Source organism: Haliotis asinina, unplaced genomic scaffold, assembly GCF_037392515.1.
Source record: "Haliotis asinina isolate JCU_RB_2024 unplaced genomic scaffold, JCU_Hal_asi_v2 scaffold_26, whole genome shotgun sequence".
In the NCBI taxonomy this organism is placed as follows: domain Eukaryota; kingdom Metazoa; phylum Mollusca; class Gastropoda; order Lepetellida; family Haliotidae; genus Haliotis; species Haliotis asinina.
Genome location: NW_027133898.1, coordinates 284,741 through 297,909, shown reverse-complemented (window position 1 = coordinate 297,909; position 13,169 = coordinate 284,741). Strand labels below are relative to the sequence as shown.

Here is a 13,169-nt window from a genome sequence, read left to right as displayed (position 1 = left end):
CAGGGAATCCCCACTGATGACGTGGTTGAACACCACATGAGTGAGTGAGTGAGTGAGTGAGTGAGTTTAGTTTTAGTCCGCACTCAGCAATATTCCATCTACATGGCGGCGGTGTGTAAATAATCGAATGTACACCAGACAACCCAATAATCAACAGCATGAGCATCGATCAGTGCAATTTGGAAACGATGACATGTGTCTGGGTACTATTACTGGAGATCAATCCTAAACCAGTTATTGAGGGGCGGACAGCATGGGAGACCTACTTGTAGCAAAAGAGCTACTCACAGCATTCGCTATTGCAATATATGCTATCAATTGAACATCTGTATAAAAGGTAACTGTATTACATGCAGGGTGTAGTACGCGGAAAACGTGTCGAAACTTACTTTCGTGGTTCCTTCCTGTTTCTTGGACATTTAATTCACTTTCAACAGCTTTTTGTGTTTGTTCTCCTTGTGTCCCTTACTGACTTCTGTTTATACATAACTCATTATTACAAAACATTAATCAGGTTATAAGTGAATAAATCCTTATGATAACAACGTAATCAACTTACAAAGGACATATTATGATAACACATTAATCAACTTACAAAGGACATATTATGATAACACATTAATCAACTTACAAAGGACACATTATGATAACACGTTAGTCAACTTACAAAGGACACATTATGATAACACATTAATCAACTTACAAAAGGACACATTATGATAACACGTTAATCAACTTACAAAGGACACATTATGATAACACGTTAATCAACTTACAAAGGACATATTATGATAACACATTAATCAACTTACAAAGGACACATTATGATAACACGTTAATCAACTTACAAAGGACACATTATGATAACACGTTAATCAACTTACAAAGGACACATTATGATAACACATTAATCAGCTTACAAAGGACACATTATGATAACACATTAATCAACTTACAAAGGACACATTATGATAACACATTAATCAACTTACAAAGGACACATTATGATAACACATTAATCAACTTACAAAGGACACATTATGATAACACATTAATCAGCTTACAAAGGACACATTATGATAACACATTAATCAACTTACAAAGGACACATTATGATAACACATTAATCAACTTACAAAGGACACATTATGATAACACGTTAATCAGCTTACCGGTAACTCATTATGATCACAAAGAAATCAGCTTATAAATAACTCATCAGAACCGTTCACGTGTCGGATGTTGATTTTATCTCCATATCCGTCAATAACATGGTGAACTGATGCAGACTAGGTTGCACACAGTAATGTACATGCATAATATGGTGCTGTACCTCGCTTCCTAAGGTGTGTTGTCAACGAACGAATGTCAGCCTTATGGCAACTTGCTACCTGATCAAGAAACCCTTGTGTCACCCGAGTAATACGAACATATTGCAATCAGAAATTAACAATAAAGGCGGGTCTATCCGACATTTACTTGGCTCCATTTACTCAACATCGGTGCGGCAACTGGTCGCTTTAAGTGGGATATATCCGGAGCAGCCAGCAAGCTGGAATACGTTCTAGGAAGTATATTGAAAAGGAAGTTTTGTATCCGTGTTGGTTAAGAGTAACTGTATTGTTGTAGCTCTCAAGCTACATGCATTACATTCTCTGAGAGGGATGGCAGTCACAAGGTATCAGTGACAGTCACTTGCTTGCTTCGGGTATCGCAATGACAGATATGGAGCTTTTGAAACATCTAATGCTTCTCCTGTTTTCTGCTCAAGTAATTACAGGTGAGTTTATCAATGTATCTGACATTCTTGGTGAGTTTATCAATGTATCTGACATTCTTGGTAAGTTTCTTAATGTATTTGACATTCTTGGTGAGTTTATCAATGTATCTGACATTCTTGGTGAGTTTATCTATGTATCTGACATTCTTGGTGAATTTATTTATGTATCTGACATTCTTGGTGACCACATTGGCGTATCTGATATTTTTGGGGGTAATTATTCTATTGCCACGGGGCTTTTCTTCTTGGTGAGTATAATTACGTGTCTGGCATTCCTGGTGAGTATAATCACGTGTCTGACAATCTTGGCTAGCATAAAAGCGTGTCTGACATTCTTGGTGAGTACATTCACTCTTGGCGAGTCTCACATTGTACCTGTGGCTATCCGGAAAGTGGGGATTACCGGCCATCGATTCCAACTTACAGTGTTGTGGTCGGGATCAGTTGTGCGCGCGCTTTTAGCAATATCCCAGCAATATCACGATGGAGGTCACTACTCGGTGTACCCATGTAGGGATTCGAACCCATGACGAGCGAATGTTTTTCTATGTCTGCCACTTGACTCAGGTAGACTCATCATCTGACAACATGGTATTAAGTGAACCTAAAGCATCCGCACGTTTTAATGTATAACTAATATATAACTCACATTATTTGCTTTACATTTGCAGGTGGATTTGTCACATTGACCAGCCCTGGACAGTATGCCGTCTTGGGGACTGAGGTCAGTTTTACCTGCACGGTTGTCAATGCCAGTGTCGGGGGGTTAATACTAATCAGCCGGAATGATAGCCAGTCATTTCAAACTGTCTGCAGAGTAGAGGCGAGCTCCGGGGGTCAAATATCGGGGACAGAGGAATTCATATGTTCAGCTGTAGCAGGACAAACAAGTACATACTCGCTGACCATCAGGAATGTTTCTCGGAATGATTCCACTGTTTGGACCTGTCAGGCAGGGGGAATGACAAGCAACCGTGTTACCTTGGATGTGCAATGTAAGTATAACGCAACAACTACTGCCAATCTGAATAAGTTCATCTTTCGTCACAACACATAATCCAGTCTGTTTGCAAACACTACACATATCAAGTCTGTTTGAAAACACTACACATATATCAAGTCTGTCTGAAAACACTACATATATCAAGTCTGTTTGAAAACACTACACATATATCAAGTCTGTCTGAAAACACTACATATATCAAGTCTGTTTGAAAACACTACATATATCAAGTCTGTTTGAAAACACTACACATATATCAAGTCTGTCTGTAAACACTACATATATCAAGTCTGTCTGAAAACACTACATATATCAAGTCTGTTTGAAAACACTACATATATCAAGTCTGTTTGAAAACACTACACATATCAAGTCTGTTTGAAAACACTACACATATATCAAGTCTGTCTGTAAACACTACATATATCATGTCTGTTTGCAAACACTACACATATCAAGTCTGTTTGAAAACATTACACATATCAAGTCTGTTTGAAAACACTACACATATCAAGTCTGTTTGAAAACACTACACATATCAAGTCTGTTTGAAAACACTACACATATCAAGTCTGTTTAAAAACACTACACATATCAAGGTCCCGTTGTAAGAAACAACCTTTACTGTGGTTGAACATAACGACTGAGGTTAACCTTACGATAACCTTAAAGCCCGCTGCACAGAACTACCCTTGGTAAACCTTAACTCTGGTGGGATATTTCGCCCCAACCTAAATAAGGTTGAACATAATGGCTGAGGTTAACTAATAACTTTAAAACCCGTTGCACAGAACTACCCTTGGTAAACCTTAACTCTGGTGGGATATTTCGCCCCAACCTAACTAAGGTTGAAAGGGTCACTGGTCAGTGTAAGAGACTCAAGCATGTCTGTGGTAACTGTTGTGAGTTATCTCTCCTAACGAATAAATAATCAATCAATAGTTTGACTGCGCATCGTAATGTGGACAAAACACTACCTGTCTGGCACCAAATTAACGTAAGTGAAAAAGAATGTTTCAACATGCACGAATATATGTGCAAATGTATTAGGATAGGACTTGGTTTCTTTGTGAGACTATAGGACTTTCACTTCATAAGTATAGTTACAACGAAAGGAGCGCGAAAAGACACACGTTTTGATATGGAACTATCTGAACAATAATGTAAAGCTTGTCTGATGGAAGACATGACATGGTCTATTTTATTATTACAACTTTTGTAGAAATATGGTTTCAAATATTTTTTTCCGAATAAAAATTGATTTTTATGTTTGGGTAATTGAGAGTGAATCGAAAAACGATAAAAATCGCTAGACACCACGCCTACCATAACCTTTGTAATCGACCATGACCTATTCGCCTCTTTCCGTTCATTTCCATACGGTTTCAGGAATGGCTAGATAGATTTGCGGTACTCGGAAAGAAAATCATAGGAAAAGAAGTCATGAAAAATGTCATTGGAAAAATAATTAATAAGAAACACCCTGTTCTCCAGTTATTTACTTTGATTACACTACATTTTTATAAATTTTACTTCCATCGTCAGTAATAAAAGCATGTTGTTCTTCAGTTATTTGCCCAAAACTAATTCAACAGCTGTTATAAAACGTCCTGTTCTCCCTTTACTTTGTTTATACTTTCAAATTAATTATTCCTTTCAGTGTTGTGCTGTAAGCAACTGGATCTTTTTCAAAACAGGAGAAATGGGCATATTAGCAGTAGTGATTCTTTAAAAGATTGTGGGATTAAAAGTCACAAGTCATATTGTTTGTTTAACTTGCTTTGAGCTTGACGATTTCAAACAGGTTAATGAATTCATGGGCTTATCAGTTAATTACTTTACTCAAATGGTTTCCTTCTGACACCTAATTTAAGACATGAGGTGAACTGGGAGATCAGTCATTCAAAATGGAGTTACTGATCACAAGCAAGGGAAGCCTGGAAGTTAGTTATGATGGATATTTGTATACGAGGCATTCATCAGCGAAAAGTAAAATCTGGTGGAAGTGGTGACGTTCGCTCCAACTGTGGTATGCTATTGATGATGACATGTTATGACTTGTTAAATATATACATGATCAATATTGACCTTTCTGAGTTTCTGACCTTTTTCTTAAATCTCTTTAAAGATTATTTCCATGACTCTCTTTCCTGTAAGTGTGGAGGTAGCTCAGTGAGTTAGCTCAAGAGGTAACTACCAGAAGGTCACCATTTCACGTCCGACTATTTTCCACACAACTAGAAAAGAATAATCCTTTATGGACAACTATTTCTTTGATGCGACATTTCGGTATAGCTTCTTATACCGTTTGCAGGCAGACCTGTTTGCTCGTCTTAGGGACACGTGACCTGCGTCAGAGACCGTGCGCACGAACAGTTAACGTGCTGCGTTATGAAGCATGGTGAAGTCACAATGTGTGATAATGTAGTCTAGCCAATTTTATCGTATGGGACAGCAATGAACAGAAGAGTAGAGCTGCATCCGTGCCATCCAAAATAGAGCCTGTAGATATTCCTTAGGAGTGGGTAATAAAATTTGGCAGGGGGAAATGTTTTTTTTTTTTTTGTTTTTTTTTTGAATTAGCAAAACAACGTATCGAAGCTGCTCGTTTTTTTAAAAGAATTCCTTCAACAAACGAAAATGGGCCTATATGTTCTACCCGGGGTTGGTCTTTACCTGTGTGTAAGTCCTGGGATTTTATTGTAGGAAATATGTTGGACGGTTTACAATTGTCTCTAACTTCTGATTTATTTCTCTTGAAAAGTAAAATTGGATATAGATAAAATGAAATCATATGAACAGCTATAGGGTGACACATAGAATGTAACAAGTTAAGGAATTAAGGCCTTTTTAAAATGTCTCCGGCTCGCGGACTTGGTTCACGCATGTCATCGTTTCCCATGCTAATTGCGCAGATCGATGCTCATGCTGTTGATCACTGGATTGTCTGGTCCATACTTAGTTATTTACAGACCGCCGCCATATAGATGGAATGTTGCTGAGTGCGGCGAAAAACTAAACTCACTCACTCACTCAATCCAATCATCTGATGAAATACCCTAACTGGGCTTACAGAATGGAACAGGTCCATGGGAACAGGCATAGTTATCAAATGATGAGCTCGCTCCTAATCAGCACGGGCAATCCAGGAGAAGGTTCTCATTTGGGAGGCGTTATAACCTGATTTCAAAAAGTGCATCACAAAATGCAAAAAAATAATTTCCAAACTGAGATCCGGTTCGAAATTACCTTTCTCTGTTATGGTTGAAGTAAGTTACACTCTTCGGATCCTTGGGTAATCATGCAAACATTACACAGGACCTTCACCGCTAAAGCTTCTGGGTCTAACTATTGCAACCAAGGATCGTCGAGGTATAAGCCTTACTTATGTATCCACCAATGTATGTATATGAGTAGTTTTTTGTTTCATGGTGCAACTCAGCATTGACCTGTCGGGTTAGAGCAAAGACTGCCTAAAGATTACGTGTTCTCTTGGAGGTTCAAACACAAAAATCGGTTATTAGCATCGTTATTAAATAAACCCTTGCCAACTACTCATTTCGACATAAAGTATCGACCTTTTTGAAAACAGTGCACAATTTTCTCCTGCGAACGAAATTTCATCCAATCAGAGGATAAAGTTTCGGTAATGTAATGTGAGGTATGCCTATGTATCTATTATTTTCTTTACGGGTCTGTCTAAACCCGAAATAGTGACAATTGTTGTGCGAAACGAAATCTCGATGTTTTCACACTCAACTGTCATTTAATCTTGCCATCTGATCTGCCTAGCTTCCCACTTACAACTTGTTTTCATACACGATTCTGTCAAAATCGCTTGGCATAAAGGTTATAAAACCGTTTTGTTAAAGATGTGTCATGCAAAATATTTTTGGTCATGATTGAGATCATACAGATTTAAATACGTGTGGGAAGTTTTCTAACCTGATGAAAAGAAACCGTAATCTAATTCATTCTCGAACTGACTTTAGTCCGTGTATATTATGGTGTGATAGGAGAGCAGTTTAGACAGGCATTTTCTGTGATTACATTGCCTGTATGTTATGGTCTCTTAGGAGGGCACTTTTGTGTGATTACAGTCTCACGCTGTTGCCTGTAAGGAAGACACTTCAGACAGGCACATTTGTGGTAGTACAATCTCTGTACGCTATTGTGTGTAAGGGAGGCACTTCAGACAGGCACATCTGTGGTAGTACAATCTCTGTACACCATCGCCTGTGAGGGTGGCACTTCAGACTGGCACCTTTTTGTGAGTACAATCTTTGTATGGTATGGTCTCTAAGGAGGGCACTTTTGTGTGATTGCAGTCTATGTACGCTATTGTCTGCAAGGAAGGCATTTCAGACAGGCAGTTTTGTGCGATTACAATCTCTGTATGTTATTGTTTGTAAGGAAAGCACTTCAGACACGTACATGGCATTGTAAACCAAAGGTCACTGTGTTCTGAAATCTGATTGGTTGAAAAAGATGAGCAACTGGTAACTGAAAACTGCAAGACATTTCGCTGCGTAATGATACGCATAGACATTGTTGTGTCATCAGCAGCGGTGACGTCATTCGAAGCATATTGTGACGTAAAGTCAGAATGGCGTCACAAATGAGCAGGGCCCACTTGCACAAAACGATCTTACCGCTACAATTATTGTAAATCCTTACGATCACGATCTTAGGCATCGGCTACAATCGCCATCCACTTGCACAAAGCGATTGTAAGCTAAGATCATTGGTCGGAACCATTTGTAAGGAGCAAAATCACTCGATATCAGAAAGTACATTTCTCCACCGATTCAGTGGTGGAAAAAACTATGAACACCATACCTTTTTGATAATCAAGGAAAGGAGAGTAACGAAAGGTTTCTCCATGACCATGACCTTTTCAAGTGGCAATGACCTTTTCAATAACTCCAGGGCAGCTAATCTTAGTTTTTACGCAAGATTGGAGTGGTTTCCCTTTGCATATTATGCCGTTGCCGTAAAATCTGCCATGCCCAAATACAATGTTTGTTATGGTGTGACAGCGAAGATCTCAACACATATTTCTTTTCGATCATAGTCGTGTCAATTACTTTGTCATGGTTTATCATTACAATAATCTACCGTTGCATAATGTGCAAAATTATGTTTCCTTCGAATTATAAAATCTAAAATTAAATCTGACAAGAGACAAGAGTTTTAATCTCTGCATTTTAAATATAATACAAGTATTTTTCAAACAGGAAACTACACTTGCTGAGGCATATGCAATTTGCGTGAAAGGCGCCTTTTACCAACAGAAAAAATAATTATCAACAAAATAAGCAGTTAACATACTGTGGATAAGTATTTAACAACACATACAAGACACACGGAATAATATCGTTTTCATATTTCCCTGTCGTGCATTTTCCACAACACTCTCAGCCATATCACCCTTTCATATCTTTACAAATCTAATGCTTGTGGGGTATATTTGGGATATAACTCCAAATAACACCGACGAGATGCCAAAGTCTGATTCATTAACAGCCATTGACAAATCAATCCGTTAATTTCCTGGTGTTACTGAGTATTTGAAGTACGGGAATATTTAATGTGAAACTTCCGTGTAACGCTGTCGGTTCGAAATGCATTCCCGTGCTTCAAATACTCTATAACAGTCGGATATTGGCCAACACACGATGTTCACCTCCTAATTGCGTAGCAACAATTAGTAAGTCGATATGATATAAGTCTGTGGGGATCGATGCTCAGATAGAGTTACCATGGATATTTATGGTTAATTCCACCCTTATGGGTAGGAGAGCGAAGGGAATAGATGTTAAATCAATCAAGTGTATCACAGAATTGCAAACTGAATAACAAAAAAAAACACAAAACAAAAAACAGTGCTGGTGCGTGCGTGCGTGTCTGCGTGCGTGTGTGTGTGTGAAAATATACAAATGCACAAATGTGCAAAGAGAGATGTAATGATGTAAGGGTATGTAGATGTAAAAAGATATACAGATGTGGAACAAAATAGATCATACAGATGTGAAAAGAAGTATAGGTATGGAAAGTCATATAGATGTGCAAAGATATACAAATGTGAAAAGAAAATGCTGACAGATGTGAAAAACCTATAGATGTGAAATGATATATAGACGTGGAACGACCTATACACATATTTTGTAAAAAGAAATATAAGGATATGGAAAGATGCATAGATGGGAATTAAACTTATAAAGGAGTGAAAAAAGCCACTCAAGAAGTGTTTTCTGTATCCAATGCCACATGACTAGGAGATGACAAAGACAGATGTTGTGCTGTTTTTATCCAAAAAACTTTTCGAAAACTCAAAATTTAAACTCGCTCGCCCATGGGCACGCCCATGGGCACGCCCATGGGCGAACAGTGGCCAATGCGGAGGCCCATGGGCGAGAGTGTTTAATTTTTGATACTTATGAACATACTTTCATCCATTCACAGTTCATTATTCGTTTTGGTTTTGTTTTACATTTAACTCATTAACTCAAGCTTCACAGTGTTATTGGAAATTGATCAAACTGTGTTTGGGGTGGATCGATGCCGTACAACCTATGGATAGAGTGCCACCTACCGTAGAGCTCCAACGGAATGTTGAAAGTTACAAAGTAGACACCAACTTTAAATACTTGGAAGGCACGAATAACACAAAGTATTGTGTCTCAACAACATGGGTTGCGATTTGTGACTTTTCGATGCCAAAATGGTTGTTTTCATCCAGTTTTTATCACACTAATGAGGAAGAAAGCACTACGCAGGTCAGCCATGCGGGTGCGCGTGCTGCACGTGCCGAGATGTGCGAGTGTTTTCTTGAAAAGTTGTTTGTTCCTCTCGTTGTTCTTACTGCTTTCTAATGACGCTGAACAGAATCCTGGCCCACCAAAAAAATACCACATTAGAGGGTGATATCTGAGTTTCAGAGGTAATAAAAGAATTACGAGAGATGCGGACCGAAATAAACGAAAACTTCACCAAACTTACGAACCGAATCAACGACATTCAACATTTTATGAACGAACTTACTATAGAGAATGCTGAACTAATTAATACAGTCGATAATCTACTCATAAAGGTGGATATGTTGGAAAATACCTCACGACAGAACAACCTTACATTTTATAACATTGATGAATCAGCCAAGGAGACCCATAGTGAAACAACAAGAAAGGTAACCGATGTTCTAGAAAATTATTACTGACTATTACTAGGCATATTACTGACTCAGTCGATATTGAACGTGTGAAATGTCTTCCGTCTAAATACCCTGGATCCCGGCCTATTTTCCTAATGCCGAGGGACTTCAGACAGAAAATGACTATTCTGCAAGTACAAAGTGTCTAAAAGATTACCCTGTTCGCGTATCACAAGACTAAAGTGAGAAAGTTCTGCTAACCCGTAATAAGCTGAAAACATTTATGGGCAAGGTACGATCGGAGGATAAATTCGCAATATTGAAGTTCGACAAGCTACAGATCAATGATGAGATGTACACACTCAACAGCTCATGTGATGATATTCAACTTGTGAAAACTTTGAAAAAATGGAAACATGAAGAATATAGAACACGTCAATCCAGCAAGAAATACGGACGTGGCCAAGGCCCACATGATTCAAAAGCTTGTGTCAGTGTGTTATATTGGAATATTGAATTGCTAAAACGAACGGACCAACGTCCATTTACTAACTGTTTGATGACCGTTCACATCGTGTCACTGGTCCAAACATGGGCTAGTGAGGAGGGTAGATTCACTCTGCCTGACTATGTTCAATATAGTCAGGTTAAGCAAAAGTCTGATAATGCTTAACCAGGTGGAATTTTAACATTTGCTAGCTCAGATATTTGACTGTGTGTAACCCTATTAAAAAGTTGTTCAACAGACACAATGTGGTTAAAGATACACAGTCATCGTTTATTGCCTGTCTTATAGTACGGTGTTGTATATTTTTCACCTGTGAACTCTAGTGGTTATGCTAATGAACCAATATTTACTATCCTGGAAGGAGATATTACAAATTCTCACTGTCAAATTATTCTGCAAGAAGACTTTAAAGGACGAACCGGTATTGATGTGTATTCCGACATTATAATCAACGATGACCCCCACCTACAGTCCGTTTGATTCCATTTAAGACCGATGAATTGCTCACTAACACAAAATCTAATAATTGCAACAAAACCAAATTTTGCACAGCCACATGAAATCGACAGACCAACTCTGATGGTGTGTCTCATAATTTGGGAGACCCGAATAAAAAAGTTGTTTCACAAGCAATCATCATTTTCTTGTCACCTTTCGCTATTTTGTACGAGGGGAACCTCTTGCTGGTAGAACAGCCTGGTGTGAAAGGTGCACGTGTGAAACTGACATGTGTGATTTGCTCGGCAAACCAGACATTCGTGATTGCAGTACCTGAAACAATGACATTATCACACGATTCTAAGTCAATTATTTGCAAAGTATTTATCTTTTTAAAAAACGAAGGTGAAAGGGGTAGAGGCCTCAATATGCTTTGGCTAAGTAACGCTTACGAACTGCAGGTGCTGTTGGGCTGACGGAAGGGAAAATAATTACAATGATTATACACAAAGAGATATTTTGTCAATAATTATGCCATGTGATATATCAAGTGAGAGCTCATCTCACAGGGAATCTTAACTATATTGATATCAAGCATTTTAGCATTTTCAAAATGGCCGCCAATTTCAAGATGGCCACCAAAACCATTACAATGATTATACACACACATCTTTTGTCAATAAGTATGCCATGTGACACATCAAATGAAAGCTCATCCCACAAGGAATCTAAATGTATTACTTTTAACACCAAACATAAATAAGACCATAAAAAATGACATGATAACAATGCATTTGATGTTTGTGCTTTTGGTCAAATTTATTAAAGCATCTACTATGGTTGACTTAATACATTTCAGCTGTTATTGATGAACAGAATTACTATCCTCTCAAGATAGATGCTTTTATCTTTTTTCTTGAAAAAAACATCATTGAATCCATGTAAAGGTGATAAGCATATATGATATATTGTCTGGTAAGCAGTACAGGAAGTGCATTTCTCTGAGAAAAACAACGTCACTTGGAATTATGGATTTCATCATGATTTTCCTAAACATTTAAGTAAATTTTTGAAACAAAATAATTTTGAAAAAATTCAGTGTGATTTCATGGGACATATATAATAGATAAGATGTGATATTTGGGTGAACTTTATTGAAGTAGGAGTTGAAAACTGACAGAGCAACATACAAAGATGCTGAATGCCAACCTGTGGAAAAGACATTCAACAGGTCGTTTTGAAGGTGGTGAAAAAGGTCCTCATGGTCTTGTCCGAGCAAGTATATTGAGAGGGGATGATTAGCAGTCACATTTTGGAGAAATATAAGTTACCATTTGTTGTCCATGGCAAATGCAGAAGACCCTACATCAGAAAGAGCAGCATCAATTCTTTCAAAAGACTCCTGTCTCCCGACACTGAAAGCCCAGCTTCTAAATTGCGCTCAAATACTCCTGTTGTCAACGTCAAAACACATTGTCTCAACTGTACTAAGGAAATAGCAAAGGAAAAATCTGATTTAAAAAGGATATTGTCAGCTCGTGTGAGCATGGAAAGTCCAGAATTTACACTTTCTTGAATGACAGAAATTGCATCAAAAGAAGTCATTATTTGATTAGTAGTTTGTCCAAGGATTCAATCACAGACATTGCAGCTGCTCTTATTTGTGATGATATACGATCCACAGATCCACATTGTATGACAGTGATAACTATCCTGATTCCTTGTGAGATGAGCTTTCATTTGATCACATGGCATAATTATTGACAAAATATCTGTGTGTGTAATTATTTTTGATTTTGATTTTAGCGGCCATTTTGAAATTGGCGGCCATCTTGAAAATGCCACAAGATAGAATTTGCAGAACTTTGTACTTTGCACATGGCAATGATTCTTTCCTGAAAAAAGTCAGTTTTCTACTATTTTTTCCCAATGTTACCTACTGTTTCTGTCTAATGCTCCTGGCCTATAGGTAAATCACAGCCATCAAGTAAATGCAACGTCATCTGAGATGTACGAGCAAGATGATGGTCTTTATAACATCTCTGACAAAACCGTCCTCTCATAGCACATTTCTTTTTATGTCCTGTTGGCTGGGGACTGTTAGATATATAAACAGTATTCAGCATATCATACTCCAAATCATGTGAATATTTCAGTTTTCAATCTTAATATTTTAACACAAGTTGACACTTTGTCACCTTTGCAAAACATTTCCTCGTGTACATGTTTCATAACAGGGCCCTAAATTAGCTTATTAATGACAAGGCTTAAAACTGCTGACTATTTT

The 13,169-nt window shown here is 37.8% G+C and overlaps 1 protein-coding gene across 1 annotated transcript in view; it reads left to right on the top strand.

Annotated features, from left to right (window-relative positions):
• Positions 1 to 1,629: 1,629 nt before the first annotated feature.
• LOC137270007 (B-cell receptor CD22-like) overlaps positions 1,630 to 13,169 on the top strand; it is an 80,017-nt gene continuing 68,477 nt past the window's right edge. The window contains exons 1-2 of the mRNA XM_067803821.1: positions 1,630 to 1,780; positions 2,452 to 2,775. Of these exons, the coding sequence (XP_067659922.1) occupies positions 1,717 to 1,780; positions 2,452 to 2,775 (388 nt within the window). The 5' untranslated portion in view covers positions 1,630 to 1,716. The remainder of the gene's footprint in view (positions 1,781 to 2,451; positions 2,776 to 13,169) is intronic.